The 27,645-nt window shown below is 58.1% G+C and overlaps 1 protein-coding gene across 2 annotated transcripts in view; it reads right to left on the bottom strand.

The window, feature by feature from the left end:
• The window catches only part of GRK5 (G protein-coupled receptor kinase 5), a 187,812-nt gene that overhangs the window by 23,392 nt on the left and 136,775 nt on the right, over positions 1–27,645 (bottom strand). For both annotated transcript variants that reach the window (XM_053668383.1, XM_053668382.1), the window contains exon 4: positions 20,563–20,640. In XM_053668383.1, coding sequence (XP_053524358.1) covers positions 20,563–20,640 — 78 coding nt within the window. The remainder of the gene's footprint in view (positions 1–20,562; positions 20,641–27,645) is intronic.

Raw genomic sequence — 27,645 nt, 5'->3', positions numbered from 1 at the left:
AAAGCTGCTGGGTGTGGGTGCACCTTCCCCTCCTGCCCGAGCCGGGCCCTGGGCCGCCTGCGCAGCATCGGGTTGTGCAGGGGGTGGCGGGGTGGGAAGGTGGTGGATGAGCCCAGACTTCAGGTCAGATTTCTGCTCTGCCACTTTCAGTCAGTGTGACCCCCGGGAGGTCACATGGCTCCTCTGAGCATCACTGCCATCGTATGCAGAGCATCAAGGATGATGCCTGTGTCTTGGGCCTGTGGCCAGAACGGATGGGGTGCGAGAGCACTCCTGGCAGGAGGAGCTGTGCACCAATGTCCAGGTCTTCGGCGACCCCCTGAGCTTGCTGACACCCCCAGCCACTCTGAGCTGTCCTCTCAGAGGGCAGAGTCGAGAAGAACCCCTGTACAGCCTCAAGGTCATGTCCAAAAGGGTCTGGAAGGGGTAGGAGGGCAAGCGAACAGGACGACACAGCAGCTAGGGGAGGGGGCTCAGCAGCTGTGCGACACGTGTGCTTTGGGCACTGGCCCCAGGGTTCGAGTCCCACACCTGCTGCCGGTGGCTGGGGGACCTCGGTTTTGGCTGTTCAGCCTCGGTTATCAGGAAGATGAGCAGAAACAACAGTTTCTCCCAGAACGACCCGTGACAGCTTTAGGCCCTGCCTTTGGCCCTGATCCTGGCACGCAGGAGAAAGTGTGCAATAAATGTCACCGCTGTCATTTTGGTCTCCTTCTCGGTTAGGCTGCCTGGCCTGAACACTTCAAGTTGGAAGGGCAGCTCCGAGTTTCTGCATCTTCCCCAGGAGTGGCAGGCCTCCCCCCACCCCTTCCCCCAACCAGGCTCCCTCTACCAGCCGCCCCCCAGTGGGTTTTCAATAGATTACAGGAATAATGGAGAAAGTTGCCAGGAGCGGGCTCGGGAAGGTGGGGCGTAGATGCTAAAATCTGAAAGACTTGCTTCCTTTTCCCAGCAGTTGCCATGTGACCGTGGGGTGACTGTTCTGCTAAGCCCACTGGGTGGTGTCTGATGGGGGGCGTGGCACTGACCCTGAGGGTGCAGGCGGAGCAGCCCGGTGAGTGAAACCAGTGGCTTATTTTCTATTCCCCGCCGTTCTGAATGCCCACATCCCCCTTCTTCCCTCCCCTCCCAGGCCCCGCCTTCTCTGCAAGTTCTCCCCTGCCGTGGGCCCTCCCAGCCCCTGGGTCGGGGAGGCCTCAGGTGTGGGGGTTGCCACCGTGATGGAAAATGCCGCCCAGACATACACGCAGTGTAGACAAAGCCTGTCACATCAAACGTCTCAGAGAGTCGCCCAGATGGCTGCCGCCATAGTCCTGGGTGGGAGTGCCCCCCTCTCTGCCCACTCTGCCAGGGCTGCCCCTCCATCCCCACACTGACAGTGCAGTGAGAACACAGAAGAGCAGCCGGCAGACTGTTGGCTTCTGGGGCTACTTGCCGCTCCTTTTGCAGAGAAGATGTTCCACAAAGCGGCTGGAGCCCTGAGCTCTGGTCCAACCCCTGCCCTGGGCCATTCTGGGCCCTGCCGCTTCCCCTGTGACAGGAAGGAGCTGCTCCGGGGAGGCCCTGCAGGTCCTCAAGACTCAGCGATGGATGGTTGGGCTTTGTTTTAGTTTTTGCTTCTAAAGCTTGGAGAACTTTGTTTGGGAATTCTAGCAGCTGAGTCTACGGGCGTCAGGAACTCCAGAAGGTGGGGACAGCGTCCTCGTATCAGAACAAGCCCTGAGGCCACAGGCAAACTCGCTTCTGGAAGAGAGCTGAGGTGCTGCGCTGCCTTGGTGTGCGGGGCTCAGCGGCTGGCCCAGAACTGGCGCCCGCTGTGTGCTTGTTAGGGAGAGATGGGCGTGGGGTGGGTCCGCCAAGACCAAACAGAGATGTGGGGGGGGGGGCAGGGGCGCTGATTTGTCATCGGTCCTCACCAGGAGAGACACACTGTACCTGCAGGAGGCCCAGCCTGGTGCTGGGCGCAGTGCGAGGGAAACCAGGGTATGGGGCCTATTAAAAGGTGACCCCTATGTGGTCCTCAACCGCAAATCAGTTTGTCTCTCGTAAGACACTCGAGATCAGGTGAGACGCTAACAGGAAACTCCCTTCCCTTTTCTTGGCTATACGTGACCACCTGTGAAATGGGCTGCTTGGAACTCCACAGTTCGCACACTTTTTTTTTTTTAACAGCAAGGCTCTTTTCTCCTTGTTCAAATGAAATTCTTTTATAGACCCAACATTTAAAGCCAACAGAAATAATGTAATGGATAACAATGGTTTGCCTTTGTTGAGGCTAACCCTGGATAGACACTGTGTAAAATGCCTTCATGGATGAGGAGATGGAGGTGCAGAAAGCCCAAGTCATTTCCAAAGGTCACCCAACTTTGGGTGGGTCAAGAATGAGTCTGGTTGGAGGTGGTGGGCTGCCCGGGCCACCTGTGCTCCCCCCTCTCCCCCCTCCCGGGAGGTGTGGCATGGGCCCTGTGGCTGACCAGGACACCGGAGGCCCTCCAGCAGAGGCAGGCAGAGCTTGCATGGGAAATGGCGCAGCTCAGGGTAAGGAGCCACTGGGCTCAGATAAGTGGGCGGTCTCACTGGGCTGGGGTCATTGGGAAAGGCTTTGAGGGGGATGGGGTCAGGGCCCTCCCACCTGCAGGCCAGGACAGCCACCTGGCTGCCTGCTCGGCCACACCAGGCCAGCCTCCAGCACCGGCTGGCGAGACGGCCCGGGGGCCGCTGCCCACCAGTCAAAGCCCTAATGGGGTCAGTGAGCAGGTAATGATGTGCTCAGTTTAACCACCAGGGGTTTAAACTCAGTCTTTGGCTCGACATGAAGACATTAAGGAATTCCAACCAGAGCCCCTTTCAACTGACTCCAGGGGAGGACACCTTTGCCAGAAAGGAGGGAGGAGGAAGCTGTTGGGCAGCTTAAGTCAGAAACTGAACCCTGCCAGGAGGGCGAGGGGGGCAGCTGCCCAAAGGGGCATTTCAGGGCCCCTCGCTAATGGGATCAGGGGGTGCCTGGTCCTCCCCTCCAGGCCGGGAAGTGCGTTTCAGAGGGAGACAGGCAGGCTCTCCCTGGCCCTCCCGCACTGGGAGAATGAAGACAGAATTCCAGAATTCCGTGCCGTTTCAGATCTCTTTCCAGCAAGCCGGTCCTTCTGGCCCCCGGGGCCTGTGAGGTGGAGCGTCACCTCACCTCAGTGAGGGCTCGGGGGTGCAAGGGAGCTCTGGCTGGGCAGCACTGTGGCTCTTTGTACCAGGAACTGTCCCTCCAGGATGAAGCTGAGGGTCAGGGTGGGCAGGATGAATGAGTGACATCCTCCTCAGTGTCGAAGACGCCCAAGTTCTAACCAAAGTTCTAACCAAACGGTAAGGGCCTCAGGCCCTTAGATATTTACAAAGCAAAAAGCAGCTGGAAGGTCCCCTGGCCTCGGGACTCCCTCAGGCCAGCAGGGTTTTGAAGTGACACTGATTTCTTTGGTCACAGATGTCTTCTTAAGTAGCTCCAGCCTGCAGGCCTTGACCTGAACAGGACAGTTCAGGTCAAGTGTGTGTGGAACTGGGTCTTGGTGGCATGTCCTCTGGACTGGAGGGAGGATGAGGACAGGGTCCCTCTGCTAGAGGACCCACAAGAACCAACGCCTGGCCTCCCAATGGTCTCGCACAGCCCAGGCTAACCAGCTGGCTGACCTCGATGGGACCCAGCTCTGACAGGAAGTCCACTCTGGTGACAGGAGCAGCCCCAGCTGCCCTGAGGAAGGCTCTGTGGTCAACTCTTGGGACAGCTTAAGACAGCAAGCCACACCTGGGGGACATAGCTCTGCACGCCCACTTCTCTTTCCTGTGGGAAGAAAGGGCTTGTCTCCCTGGAGGAGCTGGAGGCCGCAGGGACACCTGTCCCGCCCCTGAAGTCACACCTGGAACAAGGGGATCTGTACCTCGTCCCCTCTTTGGCTAAGTCTCCTTCCTCCCCATTCCCTCCCCTGGAGATGGTGGGGGAGGGCACAGTAGGACAGAGATGGCATTAAGGCCTGGGTGTGCTTTATTCACTCTGTGAATCTGGGCTTCTGGATAGAAGCCCCCTGCACCCAGAGGGGGAGGAACCTGCTCCCTGCCGCCCACCCCCAGAAGGAGAAATCGACCTTGAACCCATTTCCTGCACCAGAGGAACTAGGGGCACATGTGGGTGGAGCCAGGCCAACAACAGGTCCTGCTGGTGGGACAGACACAACATAGCGACACGTGTGTGTCGGGCTGCAACCCCCTTGGAATCATGGCTCCTTCCTACCTCCTCCCCCAACAGCCCAGACCCACGCTGCTCTCCCTGAGACGTATGCGTGGGTTCTAGTCACCTGGGCAGCCAGAGGTGAGGCTGCATGGGTGTTCTCCTGGGACCCACCACGCCACTTGGCATGTACATCGGGCAGCCCCTGAGGTGGATGCAGGGGGCCTGGGGGGCTCTCCACCTTCACTGCTCTCCCCCATTTTGTCCCCCCCCCTCCCATTAAGTTCTCAGGTCCTCAGGCTGCCAGCGCTGCCCATGACCCTACACTGGGACGTGTGGCCTCGGCCAGACCCTTCATCCTCTGCTCCATCAGTCGGAAACCTCCACAATATTCAGACACAGTCCTGACGACCGTGAGGACGCAATGCCCAAGGGAGGTCTAAAGAGGAGAGAGTGGGGGGTGGGCAGCAGCGGGCGGGAAGGAAGAGCTCAGGACTAGTCCTGCGGCCGTGTTCCCGTGTGATGGATCTGGGGTGAGCCCGTGCGTGTGGCCTGGCGAGACTTGAGGGCCGACAGAGATTACCTGCTGAAGACTAACACGGCCCCAGCACCCCTTGGTGCTGCGACTGCTCCAGGCGTCACCCCTCCCAGGTCCCAAATGCAGCTTCTCAAGGGCCTTCTCTGTGCTTAACTTGAAGAAGGACAATCTGGGGTATCTCAGGTGCTGAGCATGCTGGAGGGGGTGGGGGGGCGATGGGGAGGTCCGGGCCCAATCTGGGCATGAAGTCACCTCTGGGTATGTCAGTCCACAAGGTGGCGCTGTTGAGCCCCTTGCTCCTGTGCTTCATGCGCAGACACCAGCAGGTAGACCAGCTCCCCAGGCCTCTGAGACCAGGGCACACTGGGAATAATGACCCAGTGACTCATCTCAAACCTGCAGAGTGCAGCCTTTGCAATAACAACTGAGGGAAAAAAATGAGAGATCTGTTGGGAGGGAGTCCTGGAGAGGGAAAACGGAAGCTGGACCCCGAGAGCCAGGTTGGACACACCCAGGTGGAGGGGCCTGCCCGGGCCGAGAGGCCTGGAGGCTGCTCAGAGCAGGGAGGACTCCTCTAGGCAAAGCTAACGGAGTGGGGCCAGCTGACACGCGCTGACACCTCTTGTGAGGCTGGTTCCCACTGGGTGCGGAGAGTCAGCCCCGAGGGCAGCATCGCCAGGGCCCCACTGTCGCCTCCTCTCCCTGCTGCTGTCCCCTCTGCACCGTGAAGACTGGCAGGAGGAGGGCACACCATTTCCTGCATCAGGGAGAGACCTCAGGCCTGAGGACCTGGTTCCCAAGGCCTCCCCTGGCCCAAAGCCTCGTTTTGAGACGTCGGGTGGCAGTGGGAGGGACTGCAGGTGGCTGTGACCTTGGAGGTGCCTGGGGGCGACGGGCCCTTCAGGACCACCCCCCACTCCTCCTCAGCAGCCGTCCATGCTCCCGAAGTCACCGGCCCGGGAGCCCCCTCACAGCCTTCTGGAAACGCGCCGCCTCTGCTTGTTCGGAGATTTGGGACCTCGGTGGAGCATCAGGGGGAGGTCACAGGGGGCTCTCCTGGGAAGACCCCTCTGGGCCCGTCTGGGGGGACTCGCGGCACAGATGGGGGACTGACAGAAAAGGCCACAGAGGGAAGGGACCCAGACCAACACCAGGGGGCTCCAGGGTGGGCCTCAGAGGGAACAGTGGTTCTGAGCAGGAGGTGCTCTAATCCAGGCTCCCGAGCCAGCTCCGGGGCAGGACATAGCTGGCCTCATTGGTCCTACTCAAACCAGCTTGTCCCCACTTCGCAGATGGGGACACACGCACAGCAGTCCCGGCCCTGGTATGTCTCCCCCCAGCCCCTCCTCTCCATGCCCACCTCACTGCCTGGTTTCAAGAATCCTCTTCCCTCGCTGGACTGGCCAGCCCGCCCCCACAGGTCTCTGTACCACTTGCTCTTGTGCTAACACAATGGCCCGGAGGGGCTGCTCGGCCCCGTGCAGCACGGCTGGTCTCCACTGCCAAAGGCCTGGCCCCTAACTCTCTTCCCCACCTGCTGCCCCTCTCTGCCCTCTGCTTGCTGAGGCCCACACCGCCCACTCGCTGCCCCTGGACAAGCCCTGGCTGTCCAGCTGCTAGGCCCTTGCTTGTTCTCTTGGAAGGAGCCCTGCTTGCCTGGTCATGGCAGGTCCAAGTCCCACCCAGGCTTCAGGACCTACTTCCAACACAGCCTCATCCAAGACGAGTCTCTGAGCAGACGGCACCTTCCCCCGCCCCCAGGACGACTGTCCTCATCATGGTCCCTGCCCTTCCTCAGCACCCACTGTGTGTTAAACCCTCCGAGCCTGACAACGGTTATGCTTCTCCATCCTCTCGGGGTCGGCCGTATTATTAGTATTCCCATTTGACAGATGCAGAAACAGGCTTGGAAAAGTCACGTAACTTGTTCAAGACCACACGGCGAGCATGAGAGCGAGAACCGGACTCAGCCCCAGGCAGCCTGGTCAGAGAGCCTTCTCCCCAAACATCACCATGTCGCCCGAGCCCACCATGGTCCTCCTCAGAGTGTGTGGGGGCATGTGACTCTGGCCGTGGGGACCGAGCCCCTCGTGGAGGCCCACGGGGGCTGGAGAGTGAGGTCCGGTGGACGCCGCCTGTTTTGGCAACTGCTGTGTGTGCAGCACCGTCGGCGTCTCCACTCCAAACACGCGCACACAGGCCAGTGGCCAGCATCCGCTTCGCTTCAACCCACGGAAACACCCCATCCAGGACTCGCGCTCATCAGCAGCGGTTCTGCCAGTGAACAAAAGGTCAGCCCAGGGGACGTCCGCCCTATCTCCAGACGCAAGCACTTAGGCCTTAATGATGTGTATATTTTCATATGTGGGCAGCTGACATTCCCACGTAAGCTATTTGCAATTTCCCAGTGTGGACAGACTGGGCTTTCAGGAAGAGCTGAGCAGGGGAGAGGCAGCACACTCTGGAAGAAAGAGGCGCAGGTTTCCCCTTCCTTCCAAACCAGGGGCTGCCGAGGGGCTTGCCATCCTGCTCATACCGAAGTAGAGGCAGCTGTTTGGGGGGGCACCCCTTTTCCCTCCCAGGACAGGAATAGGGGAGGGGCGCTCCCACACCTACACCCCCACCACCCACTGACCCTGCATGAGGGGACCGGAGCCAGACGCAGGAGGCTCTGCACACAGAGCCACCAGGGCCTGGCCACGGGTGCGGGTGGGAACCAGGCTCCAGCCGTGGGCGCTTGGCAGTCACCAGCCCCTTGACACGCGCCTCCTCGCAGCTCTGTACTTCTGCTGCCCCCAGAACGGTGTCACGCGGTGGGGCCTGTCCTGGGGTCACAGACTCGGAGACTGTGACCCCGGCAGGCCCTCCAAAGGGCAGGTGCGTCGCTCGCTCCTGACTCATCAGAACCCAGCACGGCACTTGGACGTGGGCTCAGGTCCCCACAGGGCCCCACGGACAGAAGAGAGGACGGTGGGCCTAAGCTCTGAATCCAGGCCGGCCTGGCTCCCAACCCTGTAAATGCTCCATTCCGCTGAATGAGCTGATGATGTTCCTGACACATAGTAGGCGTTCAGTATGTTTGCGGAATGAGTATGTGCTCACATGCACACTCACGGCAAGAGAGAAGGGAATAGTGAGCTAGGAGGCCTGTCCACCAGGAGCACCTTCATAAGGTCATCTGGTCTACCCCTGCCTGTGTGACCGCTGGGCCAATCAGAGTTCTTGGGGATTTTCTTAGTTACAGCAGGTTGGGGTGCCCGTCTCGGGCAGAAACTGTGCACTGGAGACTTGGGGTTGGCCAGCTGGGGGAGAACCTGGAGTTGACCTCTGGAGAAGAGTCCCGGTGCCTGGGGTTCCTCCAGCCAGATGCAGCGTGCGTCTCTCACAGTTTCACTTAATCACACCCCCCACCCTTCCAGTAAATTCCTCCTTTGTTTGAGCGGCTGGATTAAGTCTGCCTCTTGCTGCCAAGAATCTAGACTAACTCGCCATCTGCAAAATCAGGAGTTGGGCCGGGTGACTGGGAGGATGCTCCGAACACAACTCAAGCCACCAGGGGCTTCTCCTCGCCTTGATTTGCTCTCCCCACCCTCAAGCTGGCTGGTTCCGAGTTGCATGAACTAACTCAGCCCAGCTCCCCCAGCACCAGGGGCGGCAACTGGGTGAAGAATGCAGGGCCCAGAGGAGGTGGGAGGCGGGGCTATTCCAACCCTAAATCCTGGCTGCAAAACAGGGACCTGCTTATACACAGCCTGAAAACAAAGGAGAGTTGCTGAGCAGTGGTCTCAGACGGCGACATTTACTCACTCGAGGGCGGACTTGAGGTCTGCCCGACAGGAAGGAAAAGCCCAGTCTTCCACCTTCTTAATCAGAACCTTCAGTGCCCTGTAGCAAAGCCACCTCTGCGCGCCGCATCCGTCTGGGCCAGCTCCTCGGTCTGCGCCTGGCCAGGCAGCAGACACCGGCCCCGAACAAAAGCAGGACCAAAGGGAAAGGCAGGGTTTTGTATTCCCGTTCACTGGGGAAACAAAGCAGCCCAGCCAGGTGCTCACAAAGGTTGTGCCACGGGGTCACCGTCCCCTCCACTTTGGGGCCTGATGTCTGTTTCCTGCAGCTCCCGGCTGAAGCCCCCTCAACTCCTCCCCAGTGTCTGCATGGTCAGCCTGGCGGGTGGGCTGCTTGGCCAAGCACCGTGCCTGACGCAGCCCCATTGGGCAGGGACATGTGGCTGGACAGGTAGCTGGTGGCCAGAGAGCGGTGGGGTAGAAGCGAGAAAAATGACAAGTGCCCTGCTCAGGCACTCACCGGGCCCCTTGTATGTCCTAAGGGAAGGTGCTGCCCCTTGCTTTCTGCTGGGTGCACAGACTCCAACAGAAGTGACACCCTGAAGCAGAGGAAGCTTAAGGTGTTCCAGGGCCCTTGGCCTGCAGCCCTGGGAGCAACAGAGTTCTCAGTGGGGGGAAGCCAGGTGTCACTGGGAAGCACTTCCGGTGCAGTGAGCTCTCCCAGCAAAAGGGCCTGGGTCTCCAAGCTCCCGATACTGTCAGCTTTCTTTGCCTATTCTCAGGAAACACTCGCTTGCATACCTAATATTCTTCTTAAAGAGGACACTCCCGCATTACCTACGCTTTGGCCCCACAACACCGGCATCTTCCCTCGTCTCCGATGGCACTCAGTCTCAAAAGGGCCCTTCTCCAGAGGGACACCCAGGAGTCCCCCTCCTGGCTGGCTGCCGTCAAATCTTCAGGAGCCCGATGGGCACCTTGATCTTTCCTTGATGAACAGCCCAGAGATCGGAATCCGAGGGGCTCATGAGTGGGCTCCCTGGGGCTTCTCGTGGGGGCAGGGGAAGGTGAGTAAGGCCGACGCCCGGCACTGTGTTGGGGGCCGTCCCGGGGCCCCTATCAGCCCCACAGTCCCATTACAAAGTAGATGCATGCCACCACCGGGCGATCTCTCCAATGCTTCGGGTGGTGAACTCACGTGCCAATTTAGGGGTGACCCTGGGGATAGCTGCTGACTCTGCCAGGCCAGGAAGATGGTGCAAGGCAGCACAGGAGCTGTCCCTGCCCATGGGGCTGCAGGTGGCGCTTCTGCTGCGGCCAGTCAGAAGGCCAGGGGCCCGTAGCTTCTCTAGCGGGGGCTGGGCTGGTCCAGTCTGCCAGCCACACAGGTCCCCCACGTGTCCAGGTCATGAGCTCCACCCCAGGGGCCTCATGGACCCACTCACTCGGCCAACAGCAGGAGTTCAAGGCTGATGGGGACAGAGAGAGCCTGAGTGTGGTGGCCCCCTGGGAGAGACACCACAGAGGGGTGTCCGCATTGGACCCAGAGAATTTGGCTGGGTAACAAGAAGGACCCCCCCCTCCTCCAGCCCTTGGCATTTGTGCACTGGGAAGTAGTACTCCAAGAAGGCCTGTGGCAGATGGACGCTGGGCAAATTCAAGGTGGCAGGACTTACAATGGCTCTGAGGACCCCGAACACACTGTGGGCTCACAGACATAACAGAGTGGGGGGCTGTGAAGCCAGAAGACCTGAGTGAGGGGGTTCCAGCCATTCCCCCTGGTGCCACTGCTGACTGGCCACCCTAGGTCACAAGGTATCCAGTCCCTGGGTCAGCAGGGTGGAGAACACGGCCCCTTGAGAAATAACCAAAACCCTTGGAGAAGGGAAAGGCAGTTTGTGGCTTCAAGGATCTTGACCCATATTTCCTTTGCTGTTCAAGTGGCTTCACAGTGATCAGGATGGAGGATTTTTCGGGGTCAAGAAGGGAGAGGATGTTTTCAAACACTGGCAGAATTTAGCGAGGGGCCCCAAGGGCTGGGCCACTTTAATGAGAAAGAAAGGAAAACATGAGCAGCCCTGACCTGGACCCTGACTCTTTACGTCAAAAGCAAAAAGCGATAATTAACAAAATGAAACACGCCTGGGGCTGGAGTGGGGGCCAGCCGGGCTTCGTCAGTCGGTGATCCCGGTCACGACCTGTGGGCCCACGGAGCAGGCGGGGAGATGGCGCCGCGTACACAGGCCAGGGCTGCTCCCGGGGACCGGAGACGTGGGTTTTTCCCTGGCGAGTGGCTTGAATGTGGCTCTCCTCTGAGTCGGAGCAGCCCCACGCAGGTAACTCGAGTGCAGCTCAGATCTGAAGGGCTGGGGTGCAGGGCGCTCAAGGTGGGGAGCACCCCTCATTCCCTGCATGTGAGAGGCAGGACGCAGCAAGCTGCCCTTCTGTCTTTTAGGACACCCTCTCCTTCTGCGGCTTCCGAAGCGGCTTCCCTGGAAACTGTATTGGAAATATCTTGGCCTTGGGGAGATTTTTCTCCAGTGAGGATTTCAGTCCACGGGGCTTGGGAGTGAAGGAGGGACAGGAACCTCTTGAGATCCAGGGAATTCAACCCGCTGGCCTCCCCTGTGAAGTCAAGTCTCTGCCCAAGGCCCACCTGCCAGGCCACACGGTGAGGCCGCCCACCCAGGACAGAGCTTGGGGGTCGGGGGCGTCCCCAGGAGGCCTACCGCTAATTCCTCTGTCTCCGGCCACTGTGAGGAACTCTGGGCAGGAAACAGCACACACACACACACACACACACACACACACACACACACACACACACACAGGAACAGGGGTCAGAGCCAGAGCTGGCTCAGCCAGCATCAAAGGAACATCCAAGTTTCTGACCTGGAAGGTCGCGAGAACGGAAAGGGGACCCAGACGGGCACGCTCATGCCCGCTGTGAGGAGCCCCAGCTGGCGCGTCAGTCTCAAGAGCATCAGGAGCTAAAAAAACATCAGGCTTTGGGCAAAGAGAATTTGTTTTCCAGGAAAGGTTGGGGAGATAATAAAGTATGTCACTGGAAGGACAATTACATGGTCGCTTGACAAGCTGTGTGGGGAGACCGTGACAGGAGCAGATGCTAAGGGCACGGCACAAAGTGGACGCTGGTGCCCAGGTTCAGGGCCAGGAGCTGGACAGGGGCCAGGAGGAACCGGCCGGCATGTACGTCCTCAGTTCGGCCCAGCGGCCCTCCCGGGTCTACCCGTCCGTCCATGAAGCACCAGGGAGGCTGATCTGATCAACGTTTGAGAAGACGGCACTGTGTTTGGCACAGAGTATGAGCTGGTCCCAGGCCGAAGGTCAGAGGTGCCTGGAGTGGGAGGGGCCTCCCAGACAGCATCTGGCCCACTCACCTCCTCACCCAGCCTAGCACCCCAGCACCCAGGGAGAGGAGGGCCCTGGCTGTGAGGGGCATGGGCAGAGGACAGGCCCGGGTTTAGCTCCCCGTGTTGGCCCCAGCTGGGTGTTCTTGGGCAATTACTTAGCCTCTCTGAGCCCCCATTTCTTTTCATTTCAGCTGGCTGTTATGAGAACCCAGTTAAATATAAAACATGACGTTCAGGGCACACAGTAGTTGCTCAGTAAATGCTAGCTCTCTTCTGTCTTACCCAGGACAGCTAGTGAGCCCAAATGTGGCCTTATTTGTCTTGATTTCCTCTCTCTGCTGTTCCCAAAAATGGAAGAGAAAGAGGCCCAGCCCCTGCCCCTCCCCCAAAGCGGTCTGAGAACACTCCAGGAACTCAGTCCCTTTCTGAAGTTTTCTTTTCAATCTTCCTCCACCCTGGAGTCTTCTTGCAGTGCTGGGGCAGGAAGTGGGAAAGGCCAGGGTGCAGGGCCGGGCTGGCCCAGCTGCCCTTCCCACCCTGCTCATGAAGGGGGCTCCAGGCTCGCCAGCTTCATTGACAACAAGACGAAAAAGCTGTTCTGGGTGCTGGGAGCTCAGAGCCCACAGAGGCCGGGGCCATGCACTTGGAACGGAGGGATTTATTGGCTTGAGCCACTCATGTTCAGTGCCCCGGGTTGCCCTGGAGACCAACTTGGTCAGATGGATGGTGAGGCAGATTCTACGTCAGCTCCCCCAAGGCCGGAGACCCCACAAAGGGAGATCGGGGGACAAGCCTGACCCCTAGTCCAGTGCTCTTGGCTCTAGGTCACACTGTCTTCCAACAAGCCGCCATTTCTAAACTGCGCCATGGCTGGGAAGGAGAAAGGTAGCCCAGCACTTTCCAAAGATGATGCGGTGGTCTTTGGGGTACAGGGGTACACTTAAATAATACTGAATCGCTCAGTGAAAATGGCAGGCCCTTGTGAATTCTTCAAGCCTCCCACCCTCAAGAAGGCAGCCGCAGTGTGGAGCTACCCTCTTGCTGACGTGTCTCTAATTCTCACTAACCTCCCTTAGAACAGGGAGTGGAGATTTCGGGCTCAGAGCCTTAGGCAGGCAAAAGAGTATCTAGCAAAAGAGAATTCACCATCGACTTCTCCAGTCACCCTTACATGTGACAAATCAATACTAGTTTTGCAGCTATGTTCCTGATACCCAGTTCCCTTTTCAAACTCATTGTATTTTCAGTTAAAAGATGGGTTGATCTAAAGACAAGTGCTACACGAATTACCGTAAGGGTGTATGCGGTCACAGCAAAGGCTCCACCGCGAAGGTGTCGAGAGTGCCTGAAGGCCATGAGCCCGGTGAACGACGCTGTCACCATCCCTGTGCGCAGAGGGGCAGGCGGGGGCTCCAAGGACGCACAGCCAGGAAGTGGTGGAACTGGGCTGCCATGTGAAACTGAGGACAAGGACTGGAGGACTGCCCCAGAGGCGCAGGGACTGTCCCCCACTGAGAAGCCGGCCTGCCTGGGCCGTCTCAGACCCTGTGCCCCTTACCTGGGTGAGGGCGGGGATGGGCTAGTGCAGTGATGTTGCGCGCCACAGTCCAAAGAAAGAGGGACTTAGAGTGATTATTATTTCCTTTCATTCAAACGCTTTACTTTTTAAAAGGTGGGTGCTTTCCGGAGAGCCAACAAGCACTAGGAGTAAATTTCTTTTGTGCAGGAACTCGGGCTGATGGGTAATTTCCCCTGAACAAGAACAGACTTCCCGGCCGTACCGGATCACTGTTATGGAAACAAAGAGGCGTGCGTCTGTGGAAGGCCCGAGAATAACATCCTGCCTGTGGACCTCCCTCGAGAAACGCTCTGTGGGGGGCACTGCCGGCACCCCACACAGAACACCGGCTTCGAGTCAGAAGCCTGCTCCCACACACCTGACCGGGTCTCCGTCAGGAGAAACCCATGCGGGGCCTCTCGGCAGAGCCCTCCACCAGGTCTCAGCTGCCCTGGCCTCCACTGGTACCGCCTGCCAGGCCACCGGAACAGGGTGAGGCAGTGCAAAGCTGGAGACCAGACTCAGTGGCTCCTGGGCCTGATTAAAATGAACCATGGCAACAAAACAGCCAAAGCACCATAGCCAGGGGCACCACTTAAACACTTAAGCCTGCCTCCACGATGCTAAACCAGCCTCTTCCCTTCCCTGACCTCGACTGCCTTATCTGTGAAATGGGTACACTGACACCCATCTTGGGGAGGTGCTGGGAAGATGACAGAGCAGGTGTGGGAGACGCCATGGCAGTGCTGCACAGAGAGGGGTCCTCGAGAACATGGTCATGTCAATGAGGAGAAGGGCTGGAACATTCCTGAAGGACCAGGTCTGTGCCGACTGTTTCCAACGGGTGACTGGGCTTCGGTTCTCCAGAGGAAGACAGATTCATGGGCCTCCCGTGCACTACAGTTTGTTTACCTTGTCCCCTCCCAGATGAGGCCGTCTTACAAGGACAGGTGAGACCAAGTGAAAACAAGTCACAAAAATGAATCTGAGCTCCTTAAAAATGTAAAATCCTTATGCTTCAAAGGATACCATCAACAAGAAAAAAAGAAAACCCACAGAAAGGAAGAAAATAGTTGCAAATTGTATATACCTGATAACGGACCTGTATGCAGAACATACAAAGAATTCTTAAATTCAACATTAAGAAGATAAAAATCCAATTACAAAATGGGCAGAGGCTTTAAATAGACATTTCTCCAAAGAAGACATATAAATGGCCAATAAGCACATGAAAAGGTGCTTAACATCATTAGTCATTAGAGAAATGGGAATCAAAACCACAACCAACTACTGCTTCACACCCAGCAGGATACGGTGAAAAAGACGAAGACACCAAGTGCTGAGGAGGCTGCGGAGGGATCGGCCCCTTCACACACCCTGGGTGGGCGTGTCCAACGGCCATGCCACTTCCCACAGTCCGGCAGGTCCCCAAAGGGTTAAACACCGTTGCCACCTGATCCTCGGTCCCACCCCTGAGCATGTCCCCAGCGGAAATGAAAACATGTCCATGCAAACACTTGTCCGTGAACCTGCACAGCGGCGTTACCCCCAACAGCCAAAAAGTGGGAACAGCCGCGTGTCTGTCGGTGGACGAGAAGACAGACAAAATGCGGTTTATCCACACGATGGGAATGTTCTTTGGCCACACAGAGGGATGAAGTACTGATACAGGCCACGGCGTGGATGGACCCTGCAGACGTGCTCAATGGAATAAGGACCTGCACAAGCCCACGCACTGCACGGTTCTGTTTGTGTGCAACGCCCAGAACAGGCAAACCCACAGAAGCAGAAGCAGATGAGTGGTTGCCAGGGGCTGGGGGGAGAGGGGCGCGGAGGGTGGCTGCTTAACAGGCACAGGGTTTCTATTGGGGGCAATAAAATGTCCCGGAATCAGATAACGGTGGTAGTCACACCACGCTGAATATTTCACAAACCATCGAACTGCAAAGGGCGCGTTTTACGGTACACGAACTATCTTTCCACAAAGCTAGTGTGTTAAAAATGAGGTCTGCGGTGATGGATGATTACAGCATGTAATACTGTTTTCAGGATCTCATTATTATTATCAGTAATTTCCCAGCTCAGAGCAACCTTGCCCCTGCACACCTGTCGCTGGTATCACTTCTGATCTGCAGGTACCTGGCAGGGGAGCACCCAGGTCTCCACAGAGCCCAGCACACATCTGCTTCTGTCACGGGCCACCAGGCAGGCAGCCTCTTGGAGCTGATAAGCCTGAGACGGACTTGAAGACACGCCACGCTCACCGCCGACTCACCAGCCCCGAGACCAGCCTGTCTCATGGAGGGTGCTTTCAGCCTAGGGGGGCGCGGTGAGAACACAGGGAGGAGGCGACACTCTGAGCGCCCCCCCAAGTCCCCCAGCCTCCCTCGTTGGCCAGTGGACTGGGAGAGGAAGTGACGTGTCACTCCAGGCCAAGGCTCGTGTGACTCTGTCACCCTTCTCCTCCCCTTTGGCGGTGACCGTGGGACAACGGCTTCATGGTGGAGACGCAGAGGCAGCCAGGACCCGGGTCTTCGCCCAGGAGAGCTGACAACCCAATCAGACTGTGCGTAAGAAAGACATCTCTGTCATGGGAAGGCCCTGAGATCTGGGTCTGTTTGTTGTGGCTGCTAAGCACTGATCATCCTGACTAATGTGTTGCCTTTTAATTGTTTTTAAGCCTCGCCCAAGGACATTTTTCCATTGCTCTTAGAGAGAGAGGAAGGGAAAGAAAAAAACCATCGATGTGAGAGAAAAGCATTGATTGGTTGCCTCCCGTACACGCCTGGACTGGGACTCAAACCCACAACCTAGGTATGTGCCGTGGCCGGGCATCGAACCCACAACCTTTTGGTTACGGAACAATGCTCCAACTAACTGAGCCACACTGGCCAGGGCTGACTAACGCATTGCCATTTAAGGAGCCCGGCCTTGCTGGCCAGCCCTCCATGGCTGCAGGCCTCCGGACGCCTCCTTGACCTCTTGCAACCCCCCAGCGAGGGGGCTGAGAGCCACGTGCCTACCCTGTGCAGGGGCCAGGGACCCCAGAGAGGGCAGCTGCCGTCCTCCCCACCCAGGACGCTAATAACCCTGACACCTGTGGCAATGGCCCGTCCTGTGTGACCGGTCTTCCTGGGCCCTGCACCCACTCAGTGACCATCCCTACGCTCCCGCGGCAGGTCCCTGGGTGGTCTCCTTTCTCCTCCTAAACTGCAGGTGGCATGCAGAGCCCTGGCGGCTCCCACTGCCCTTGGGTGGTGTCAAAGCCCCTGCTGTGGTTTTCCAGGCTCTGCCGCCCAGAGGGCCCCACCCCCAACCTTGGTCTCCCACACAACGGACCACGGTGCACCTTTCCCTCCTCTGGACAAGGTTTCTCAGCCTCAGAACTGCTGCCATGTGGGGCCGGATCGCTCTTGGCTGTGGGACCACCCTGTGCATTGCAGGGTGTTCAGCAGTGTCCCTGGCCTGTGTCCACTAGATGTCAGGGGTACATCCTCTCAAATGTGCCCATCAAAAATATCTCCCGGCACTGCCAAGTGGGACATCTCCTGGCGGGGGTGGGGTGTGAGGGGGGATGTCCCCAGGTGAGGACTCTAACCTTTACCCATGAGAGGCCCTTCTTTCATTTGTACTTGGCTTCCTCCTCTTCTTCCTCATCATCTAAAGATTGGGTCCAGCCACCCCACCTCCCAGAAGCCCCCCGGGCTCGCCCACCCAGGCTGGTCTAGGGACAGCTTCTCACGAGCCCGCTTTCCACCTCCCTTTGCACAGTTCCATGCTGCTTGGGCCGCACTGCATTGGACTGATCTGTCGATATGCTGTCACCCAAGGTGGGCTCCTCAAAACCTGCCACCAAACCGTGCAAGTGCTGACCACCTGGACCTGAAGAGGCACATCAGAACATCACTCCAGAAACCACCCAGGCAGGAGCAAAGGTCTCCGACCAGAGGCAGGAGGCTCTGTGCAGCCAGAGGGGGTCGGGCCCAGCAGGGACACAGAGAGAGAGAGACGGTATAGGGGCCACACCTGCAGAGGAAGGGCCTCGCAGGGAACAGCCTGCATGAAGACGACGAGGTGCAGATGTCAAGGCGAGGCTGGGAAAGGGCACGGCAGAGCCCAGGGTGGGGCTCGGGGAGGTCGTGGGAGGAAGGATGTGGAGCCGAAGGAGGCCCATTAGAAGACCCTGGGACTTATGCCTCGGCCCAGGAAGTATTCTGCAGGATGCGAAGTTTGAAAAGGGAGAAAAGGTTTCATGGTCACGCAAGTCCAGGAACTGTCTTGTTCGCAGCTAAATGGGGCTCTTCCTTGCGGGCCCTCTCAGAGCCTTCACTGAGCTCCCGTGAAGTCGTCACACGGGGGGGGGGGGCGCAGGCGTGCCGGGCTCGTCTTCAGGGAGGGGGTGGCATGCAGTGTTCCGTGCACGTAGTTGGCCACACGGGTATTTTTCTCAGAGCCTCTCAAGGGCCAGGTGTCTGGAGTCTGCCCTTTGGAAAATGGCCCTTGGAGCCAAGGCACCTGAGCTGCATCTTGAGGGCTGTCCCATGGCCTCAGCCAATGCTGGGGCCACGGCCACTCGCTCAGCCCCTCTGCCAGCCCCTTGCTCTCCAGTACCTGGGGCGTTCACAGGACTGAGAAGGAAAGCAGGCTCCTGAGAGCACAGCCACAGGAAGGGCTGAGAAGGCGGTGCCAGATCGATTGTAGGAAAACAGTCAGCCCACGGGACCACTTCGACCACCTCCCCCAGGCCCCCGGGCCAGAACATATGGTGCGGTTTAAGTTTTAAAAACTGCGGAGCACTTCAGGAAAAAATGTTGGCAGGCTCCGAGGCACTTGTAAAACTGTCTGAGCTGATGGGAGGCTGGGCCCCTCCTCCCCCTCCTCCCTTTCCTCCCCCCTCCCTCCTGGAGCACCGAGTGGGGGCACAGAGGTCTGGAGGGCCGGGCTCGGGCCCGTGAGCAGAGGCTTCAGGATGAGGTGGGCCGAGGCGGGGAGAGAGGGACGCAGCCCCACCACAGCCCTGGGACAGGCAAAGAACCATTTCATCCTAATGGACATCAGCCGGGTTGGCAGATACACAGGAAGCAGGCGGTGAGGGCAGCAAGGGGGCAAGGGACCACAGGGGACACAGGGCTCCTGGGTCACCACAAGTAGGGCTAAGTCCCAGCTGTGTGACCCGGGACAGTGACAGTCCCTCCCGAGCCTCCCCATCCTCACCTGCACGGTGGAGGCAACAGAATCTCGTCACGGGGTAACACAAGGACTAAGTGAGATGGCACCGGCACAGAGCGGGCCCTCGATTCCTGATAGTGGCCACTGTCCAGAGGGGCCCCAAGCAGGTGGGCAGTCCCGAAGGGGTGGGGACGCAGAGCTGGGTGGGCAACGCTGAGCCACTGTGAAAACTGCCTTGGCCAAGGGCGGCGGAAGGTCCCACGGGCCATGCCCTGTGGCAGGCTCCTCCCTCCCAGGCCGCACTGGCGCCGTCTGTGAGCAGGGCTACCTGTGTCTCGTCTCCTGGAGGCTAGCAACATCACAAGAGCGTCTAGGCAGCGTCTAGCTCCCTGTAGGCGCTCAGCCAGTGAGCTGTCATTCTTAGCCCCCAGGGGTGCAGGGGCTACTGTGGATTAAACCCCCGTGTCACCCGGATGCCTTCAGAAAGGGTTGCAGGCTTTCGGAAGCCCAGCTGTCCCAGGAGGGGCTACTGCACGTGACTTGGATTCCTTCCATCCACAAGCCCACCTGCGTCCCAAGTGGAAGTCCGCCTGCGTCACTGCGGCACCGGTTTCCGTGCCTCGTGCCTCAGCGCACTCGCCAATGCACACGGGCCGCGGGGTTGGTGCCCTCCGGGTGGCGGGCTGGCAGGGCCTTTCGAATCAAGCTAATTAAAGGCCAACTGATTGATACTCTTGGGACGGTCGGGAGCTCCCTTTCGTCAGGGGCTAAACGTCACTTCCTGGGAGTCCCTCTGTCTCACTGGCAACACGTGTCTCTCCCTGCGGAGAAGCGGCTCCTATCTCATGCTTCCCTTCCCTGGGCTCCTGTCGAGAATCACCTGCCATTCCCTCGTGTGGGCTTGGCGGGGACAAAATCTGATCGTCCAGCTTGCAGGGACCTCTGAGATCATCTGGTCAAGCCTCACCCTTTGACGGCAAGAACACGGAGGCCCGGGCGGGGGAAGACTGGGTTTCAGGTAAGTTGGGGGTGGACCCGTCTCCTGACCTACAGGCCTGTGTGTGGCCACCCTGGCCGCACTGTGTGTGGATGGACAGACAGTCAGGACCCCGTCACACAGGCTGTGGTGACATTAATCCACCAGCAGCTTGGGACCCGACGAGCACCCATCCTGGGGGCTGGAGCCCTCCAGGTCCAAGTCCTGGGTGAGGACGAAGCCACCGCTGGCCCACAGGGGCGCAGGACACACACAAAGCTGTTTTCAGGCCTCATCTCAGGCTTTCGGGGCCTCCAGGGGGTGGGCGGGCGGGGGGGTCGTTTTTAAGAAAGGGGAACTGAGGCCCAGTGAGGGACATGATGGCATGAGTAGAAGAGCTGGGACTGGAACCCCAGGCTCCCAGGCCAGGCTCCGTGACATGGATGGAGAACACATTTATCTGTCAAGGTGGGGTGAGAAGACACAAGTTCCAGGGAAGCAAGGCCACCAGGACCCTGGAGACAGGAGTGGGCAGGGATGGAAAGAGTCGGGTCACTACCTCTCTTCCTTCAGCCACAAGGGGGCGCTCTTGAGGTGGGGTCAGGGTGGCCCCTCACCCTCAGTAAACTCCAGAACCTACTTCAGAACACTCTGCACTGTGTTACATGTTCCACTGATGTCGCCTCTGCCACCCTCTTTCCCTTCCAACACCCCCAACCCCTTCTGCGCCACACTGACCCCTCACAACCACCCCGGCTGGCCTGGCCTGGACCAGCCATCTCAGCCCTGCCGGGCATGGGCGCTCTGGGGAGGACGAGAAGTCTGGATCTCTGGAGCCCGATGGCAGCCACCAGCCCGGGGCTTCCCAGCTGCCCACACTGCCATGCACCCCATATTCCTGTGTTAGGCTTCTCACTCCTCCTGCTGGGAGCCTGGGGGGTGGGTCTCTTACCTTTGGGGTGAGGTACTTGGTCATAATTTCCTTCCCTTTTTCTCCCAGTTTTTCATCTGGAGTAACTTCATATTCTGCCTAGAAGAGAAGAAGGAAAAGAACAATACAAGATTTGCTTATGAGCTCCCTATGGTCGCGGAACTTTCAAGGTTCCTGGAGAAGACACCCTGGAGGTAACCTGACCAATCCCCTCCTCCCACGGGGCAGGGTGCTGAGGCCCAGAGGGGGCAGAAGACCCGACACCCCACCCAGCCCACTCTGCACCTTGTGGATGTGTGCTTAGGACAGTGGCCTTCCTTCCAGCTGCCCATCAGAATCCCTAGGGAGCAAACGCCAGTGCTCGGGCCCCACCCCGCCCCGTACCAGGTCAGACCTTCTGGCGACGAGGGCTGGGCATCCAGGTTGCGATGCCAGGAAGCTGGGGCCGAGATGCCAGGAAGCTGGGGCTGAGAACCACCAGCATAGATAAATCAAAGGAAGTCACCGGGAAATAACAAGCCGCCAAACTGGAAGGCCCACCCCCGAGAGGCTGCCTTAGGTCAAGCAGGTTACAAGCCGCCTGACCTTAGACAGTTTCCTCAACCTCTGCAAAACGCACTTGGAGAAAGCGCTGCCTTGTAGGGTGACTGTGCAGCTAGAACGCATTAAAGCTCTTAGCCCAGAGCTGGGCACGTAGTAAATACTCAGTTAACAGCTGCCACACTGACGACCTTGTTATTGTCACACCTTGCAAGCGAAAACAACCATATGAGGGTCTTACCTCTTGTAGCTTTTTAGCTCACAAAGTGAACACACAGAGATTTTTCAGACGCTCTGGTCTGAACCTTGAAAGAGCCCAGGTGGTGATGTGGGAGGGAGGAAGGAGCCCCCAGTACAGCCCCTCATCTGCATGTGGAGAGCAGGGTGGGGTTCTCTGAGGGGAAGTGGCAGGGCTGGGACTCGGGCCGCCAAGCGTGGAGCTCTTTCTCAGCAACACCGAGGAATCTGGGATTCCAGGTCGCAGACGAAGCCAGCAGGACCTGGCTCTACAGAAGTGAGGCCTCAGGACGGAGGGCCTTTCCATTTTCCCCGACCCAAGAGGAGCCCCTTCACTCACACCCGATGCCCTTGCCAAGTGCAGGAAAGACCTGGACTTAAAAAGAAACCCGGGCAAGTTTGCCTTTCTCATCTCCACCAGGAACTTCGTCTACCCCTCAAGGATGTGTCAGTCTCGGTCTGCATGTACAGCTATTTCAAAAGAAATGACGTCAGCACACAGCGACCGAAATGCCTTCCTCTTCTGCCTCACTGTGGAGCTAGACGCCCTGCTCCTAGGGCTTGGTTCACGGCAACCCGGTGTCCAGGGACTGGTTTGTCCCCAGGCCACCCTATAAGACCCTCCTGGAAGAGGGGAAGCGCAGGGGGCACCTGGAATGGCCACAGAGGCAGCCAGGCTCGTCTCCATCCACAGCAAGTGAGCTTCCTTTTATTACCATTTCTCTTCTAATGCAGAATCAAGATGCCACAGTGTTCTCCAAGGGAGAAACACTGCCACTGCGACCACCCGAATCACAGGACAATGGGACGGTGGTTCAGGAAGGAACCCAACGACTCACTGAACAGAGCCGGACACCGCGGCTCAGGGAAGCAAAGGACTGGCCCAGGGTCACACAGCTGGTCATAGCAGAGCCAGCACGGAAGTGCAGGCCTTTTGACCTCCCCTGGGCCCCCGCCTCCCCACCTCTCTCTACAAAGGCCAGTGCCTCCTCACCAGTGGGATGAGCCCTGTGGGATCGGTCACTTCCTGATGGTTTGATTAATGATGCCTTGGGACTGTTTAAGGAGAGAAGGTAGCTCTCTTTCTGATGTTTTCTCCCTCTGTGCTCTCCAGCAACCCCCAAAACTGATGCACACCATATGGAGTAGATCAGAGACTCACCCTGCGAGGCAGGTATTATGATTCCCAATTTACAGAGAGAGAAACGGAAGCTCTCAGAAGCCCAAATGCGACCAGTTCACACCCAGCAGAGCTACCAAGCGACAGGGCTGGGGGCCGAGGCTACGGCACAGTTGACCACCCTTTTTCCGGAGCGAGGAGAGAAGCACCCAGTGTCTGCTGCCCTGGACACCCGCCTAGTGGTCTGGCGCCCTGGGAATTTACCCAGACTGCTTTGCAAGGCCAAGACCACCTCTTGGGATAACTCAATCCCATGTAGAACCTTGGATTTGCACTGTCCCAAAATATACCTGTGAAGGCAGCTCTATTTAACCAAACGGAGGCCTCAGACTCACTCATCAGCCTCAATAACCAGCTGAAAATATTATTGCTCTAGGTATTAAAACCCAGGTTAAAAGAAAATACCGTCACTTTCAGGTCAGCTGCCTCCCAGCAGAGGCTCGGCTGGTGGCTGGGAGCCACAGCTCCGCAGGGAGGCAGCCGGGAGCACGCGGGGACAGGCGTCCCAGCCGGGGATCAAAAGGCCTTTCTTTGAGAGTCCACATCAGGTCACCGCCACTTGAAGAACATTTGTGTTGGAGGCAGAAAACCAACAGGCGGCTTCCAACCGGCCTTTCTGTGCTGATTAAGTCACCTGGAGTGACAGGCCAGGTCTCCACGCCGCCCTGTCATGAGGGGCTCACAGGAGACATGTCTCTAGAGGCCACCCTCACAGAGGGCAGCTCAGCGGGGTGGGCAGCTCACACTGCCCAAGGCAGGGGACCACCCGGAAACCCACTGCCAGGGTGACACCCTCGCCCAGGTTGTGTGCAAAAGCTGCTGAGATCGGCTTCAACCAGAAAACATAAGCAGCAGAGAAGAGGCTGGGCCACCAGCCCGAGGTATCACAATTAGAGCCGGCTTGAGAAATGGCGGCCACCCAATGGCTTCAGTGACCAGAGCGGTAAGCTACGTGCAAGCACGCCTCTGGGGCTTCCATCTGTCAGAGGGCTCCCTCCTGCCAGAGGCGGGTGGGATTTGTCCCCACCCCCAACAGAGGGGACACACACTACCCCCTATGCCGGAACGTCCATTTGAAACCGTCTGCTGCCCCGAGCTTGGCCTGAGCAGCCAGAGCACAAAGGGCACCCACGCTGGTCCACTCGGAGGGGCCTCTGCTGCCCAAGATGCACCCGAGGGAGGTGCCGTTCAGTGAGTCTGTGCTTGGCCAAGCGATTCATGCCAGACACAGGGGTAACCTTTGAGGAGGAGATGCTGCCCCCCCACAAAGACCAGAACTACACTGAGTTTAAGGCAAAGAGAATGACTTATGTCCCTGCAGCTGCCAAGCAGTGCAAACACCTGTGGACGCCCTGGTCTGTGAACCTGCCATTTCACCCTCTTGGCCTGGCCTAGTAACACCGTCAGTCTCAGACAAGGCTGGTGGGAAGGTGTCCCCTCTCTCACGACACGTTTGCCTCGGGTGATTTTTTAAAGTGTGAAGACTGCAAGCTGGCCGACAGGGACCTACCGTGTTTTCAGAGAAGCCAGTTGGAAGAGCAGAGTCTGAGCCGAATTCCTCTGGGCCCCTGACTGGCTACAGACGTCACGCCACCGCCCTCCCCGGGGACCCTCTCGGCCCTGACAGGAAGTGAAGTCAGAGATGCTAGGAGGTCTTGCCACCTCCGGCCCCTGTAATTACTGATGTGGTCAGCTTTTCCAGTGTCCTCACGGTGGGGACAAGTGACGTGCCTGGCTGGCCACGCTGCTTCGCCAGGGACGCTTTTGGAGAAACACCCGGCTCCGCCCCCACTGGCCTCGGGTTGACCACGTGGGAGGCCCTTGCCCTGTGGAGCTGCTCTCCACCCTGTAGCAGGACAGGCAGGGGTGGGGGGCGGGCAGTGATCTGCTGGCTCCCCTGCTGCGCACAGGGGCCCCTGCACCCCTCTTTTGAAGACCAGTCGGACAGGCTCTCCTCTGATCTCCAGCTGCCATCTGAGCAGCCCACTTGGGTCTTCACTGCCCCCTCCAAGACAACAGGCGGGGAAGGACCACAGAGAGAAGGGAGGGTGGGGTGGGCCTCTGGCCACACTGGGGATGGACTGAGCGGTGGGAGTGGCCCCAGGGTGACCCCGGGCCACACTGATAGGACCACAGACACCAGCTTTCGAGATGTGTCCAGCCCAGGGCAAGAGCTAAAAAGGAGGAGGGAAGGAAGGGGTGCACCTCTCTCATGGGCGGAGGGAATAAATTCGCCTGCAGCTGCCAGAGGAACTGCGCTCTCACCTCCCTCCGCCCCATCGTCCTCCCGTCCTCCCAAGAGCTGAAGCCCTGAGAGGCCCCCTGCCCCTGTCCCCGCACTGGCCACCATCCAGCTGCGTCCCCTGTTCCCCCAGCCCTGCACAGCATTTCTCTGTCCGGACAAAGGTCTTCGACTCTCCCCGTTACTCTTTGGTTCTCAGAGAAGAGTCCCAAGCTGCTCTGGTGCAGGCAAAACTGTCCTCTCTTGGGTCCCGGAACCCAAGGCCGGGTCGGACGACCATATCGTGGTGATAATGGAAGCGCAGCTGGGCTCGCTCGGGCGCCAAGGATGGGGGTGCCTGCTCTCACCTGCCCGTGTGCGTGTGTGCACGGGTGTGTGTGCGTGCAAGCGTGTGCTGGCCTCCTCCTCTCAGTGCTGCCTGAGACGTGTCGTCCCAGTGGCAGAAGACAGGGTGGCCCGTGGCTCCCGGGTTTTTTCACGTCAAGCCTTCTCCACCAGAGGAGGACTTGCCCTCCCATCTGTAAAGCCCGGGCTCCTCCCTGCTCCAGTCGACTGAGGTTCGGGGGTGATGTCATTCGGAACGTGGCAGCTTCAGGACAGTTATGCTGTCTGGGAGCATGGGTGGGCGTCCAGAAGGACCACTTTATAAGGGCACTTTTATTTTTGTTTTTAATATATTTGATTGATTATGATATTACCATTGTCCCAGTTTTGCTCCCTTTGTCCCTTCCAGCAACCCCACCCCTCAGTTCATGTCCATGGGCCCTACATATAAGTTCTTTGGCTTCTCCATCTCCTACACTGCTTTTAACATCCCCCTATTTTACACCTACCATTTATGCTTTTTAACTCCTGCACATCTTCTTCCATTCTCCCCGCTCCTGCTCCCTGCTGACAACCCTCCAAATGATCTCCATACCTATGATTCTGTTCCTGTTCTGGTGGTTTCTTAGTTTTTTGCTTTTGTTTTTGTTTTTCAGATCCAGTTTTCATAGTTGTGAATTTGTGCTTTTTTAATGTTGCTAGTTTTGGTCTTCTTTTTCTTAAACAAGTCCCTTGAACGTTTCATGTGATAATGGCCTGGTGATGATGAGCTCCTGTATTACCTTGCCCTTGTCTGGGAAGCACTACGAGGGGCACTTTTCCAAGGTCACCCTGCTCCCAGGGTCTGACTTCACCAGCTGTTCAAGGGGCTCTATGTCCGTCTCAAAACTGACTCCTTCTCCCCCACCCTCCCTCTTTTGGGAGATCACAGCAGTGGCAGAAAGACAAATACTGGGTATTTGCCACTTCTCATCAATAAAAGAAACAGAGTACTTAGTTCCCCTAGTGACTTCATTTCATACCAAGTCATTTCACAACACGATTTCAGGATAATCAGGTGCATCTAAATCCAGGCGATGGCTTGCTAATTTCAAGTTCTTTTCTGTAGTTCTGGGCCAATGAATGGCTTGGGGAGCCTTTTGGCATTTCCTGATGCACGATTTCGCTAATTGTAACTCCGTGTCGTTGCCAGGCTCCATCATTAAAAACGGAGGCTTGACTCCTCCTCGCTCCTGCTGCTCATGGTCTTCAGAAGTTTCTTACATGCTGAGCAGGACTAACCCAGGCAACCATACGATGTTAGACGGGTGGCAGTAAGGAACCTCCAAGACCAGCGTGTGAAAGACACTGCAGTTTCGACTGTGCGCTCTCGGGCCACTCACTCTGGGGAACGCCAGCCATGCTGGGAGTGCACTCAAGCAGCCCCACAGACAGGTTCCCCCCTTAAAGAATCGAGGCCTCCTGCCAACAGCCAGCCCTGACCCGCTGGCCACGTGCATGACCTTGGAGAGAGACCGAGCTTCCAGCTGCCTGCAGCCGCAGCCAGCACTGTGACATGCCCTCCGAGAGTCCCTGAGCTCCCCTCGGTGAGCCGTTTCCAAATCTTGGCCCACGACACTGCGATAATAAGTGTTTATGGTCGTTTTCAAGCTGCTAAGTTTTGAGCTAATTTTTTACGCAGCAACAAGTAACAGGCATCTGAACTCAGAGCTAGTGTGAGTTCATGCCTTTGTCAGATTTTTGTTTCTGCATTTCTTAATGTCTCATGTAATCCGAAAGCATGCTTCGTGAGCGCAGGACTTCCCCGGCTCACCGCGTCACCTCTAACTGCTGGGACACCACGTGGCACACCGGAGATGGCCGACAAACACGGACTGAGTCTGGCTGAGGGTCTGCCAGGTCCCCCCCATCCCCAAGAGAAGACCCCCAAGTGTGGGAGGGGTTCAGAGGTGCTGAGATGCCCTCGAGGCTCCCGGGAGAGAGGTGACAGAAGAAGTCCATCCGCCTGTAAGAAGGCCCTGGCGGGACCCTATTGGCCCGCGGAGGTCTGCGCTGACCTGGAACTCCTTCTGACCCTTGACCAGCTGGCCAAATCCTCTTTGCCCTCCTCAAGCCAAATCTAGTCATCGCCTTGACTTAGGTCAGTGACTCCCTTTTGTGGTGGGAGTCATTTGCACAGACCATTCTGCTGCACCTCCTGCCCCCCACCCCCAATGACCAGGCCCCGTGGTTCAGCGGCCGCAGCCTTCGCCTGACCGGAGAAGCTCAGACGTGAAGACTGAGCAGAGGGTCAGCCTTTTCTGCGGCTGCGTCAGAGCCCAATGGGGACGGTTGTTTTCAACGGGCTGCACTTGGCAGAAAGTCAGCCCAGAGGTGGGAACGGTGGGGATGGCGCTGGCCGGGCCAGGAGCATCGGGCGGTACTCGACGCCTAGGACAGCACCGCCTCCTCCCTCCCCTGAGTTCCAGTCAGGATGGAAGGAAAAAACGCATTGCAGACGAGAATTGCGCCAGCTCTGGAAAACTCAATAAAGTCTTCGTGCGTAAAAGAGGTGTTTCCAAAGGCCGGTCATTTGACGTCA

This window comes from Artibeus jamaicensis, unplaced genomic scaffold (assembly GCF_021234435.1).
Source record: "Artibeus jamaicensis isolate MK-2021 breed Jamaican fruit bat unplaced genomic scaffold, CSHL_Jam_final contig_490, whole genome shotgun sequence".
NCBI classification, from domain to species: Eukaryota; Metazoa; Chordata; class Mammalia; order Chiroptera; family Phyllostomidae; genus Artibeus; species Artibeus jamaicensis.
This window is presented reverse-complemented; position numbering and strand designations above follow the sequence as displayed.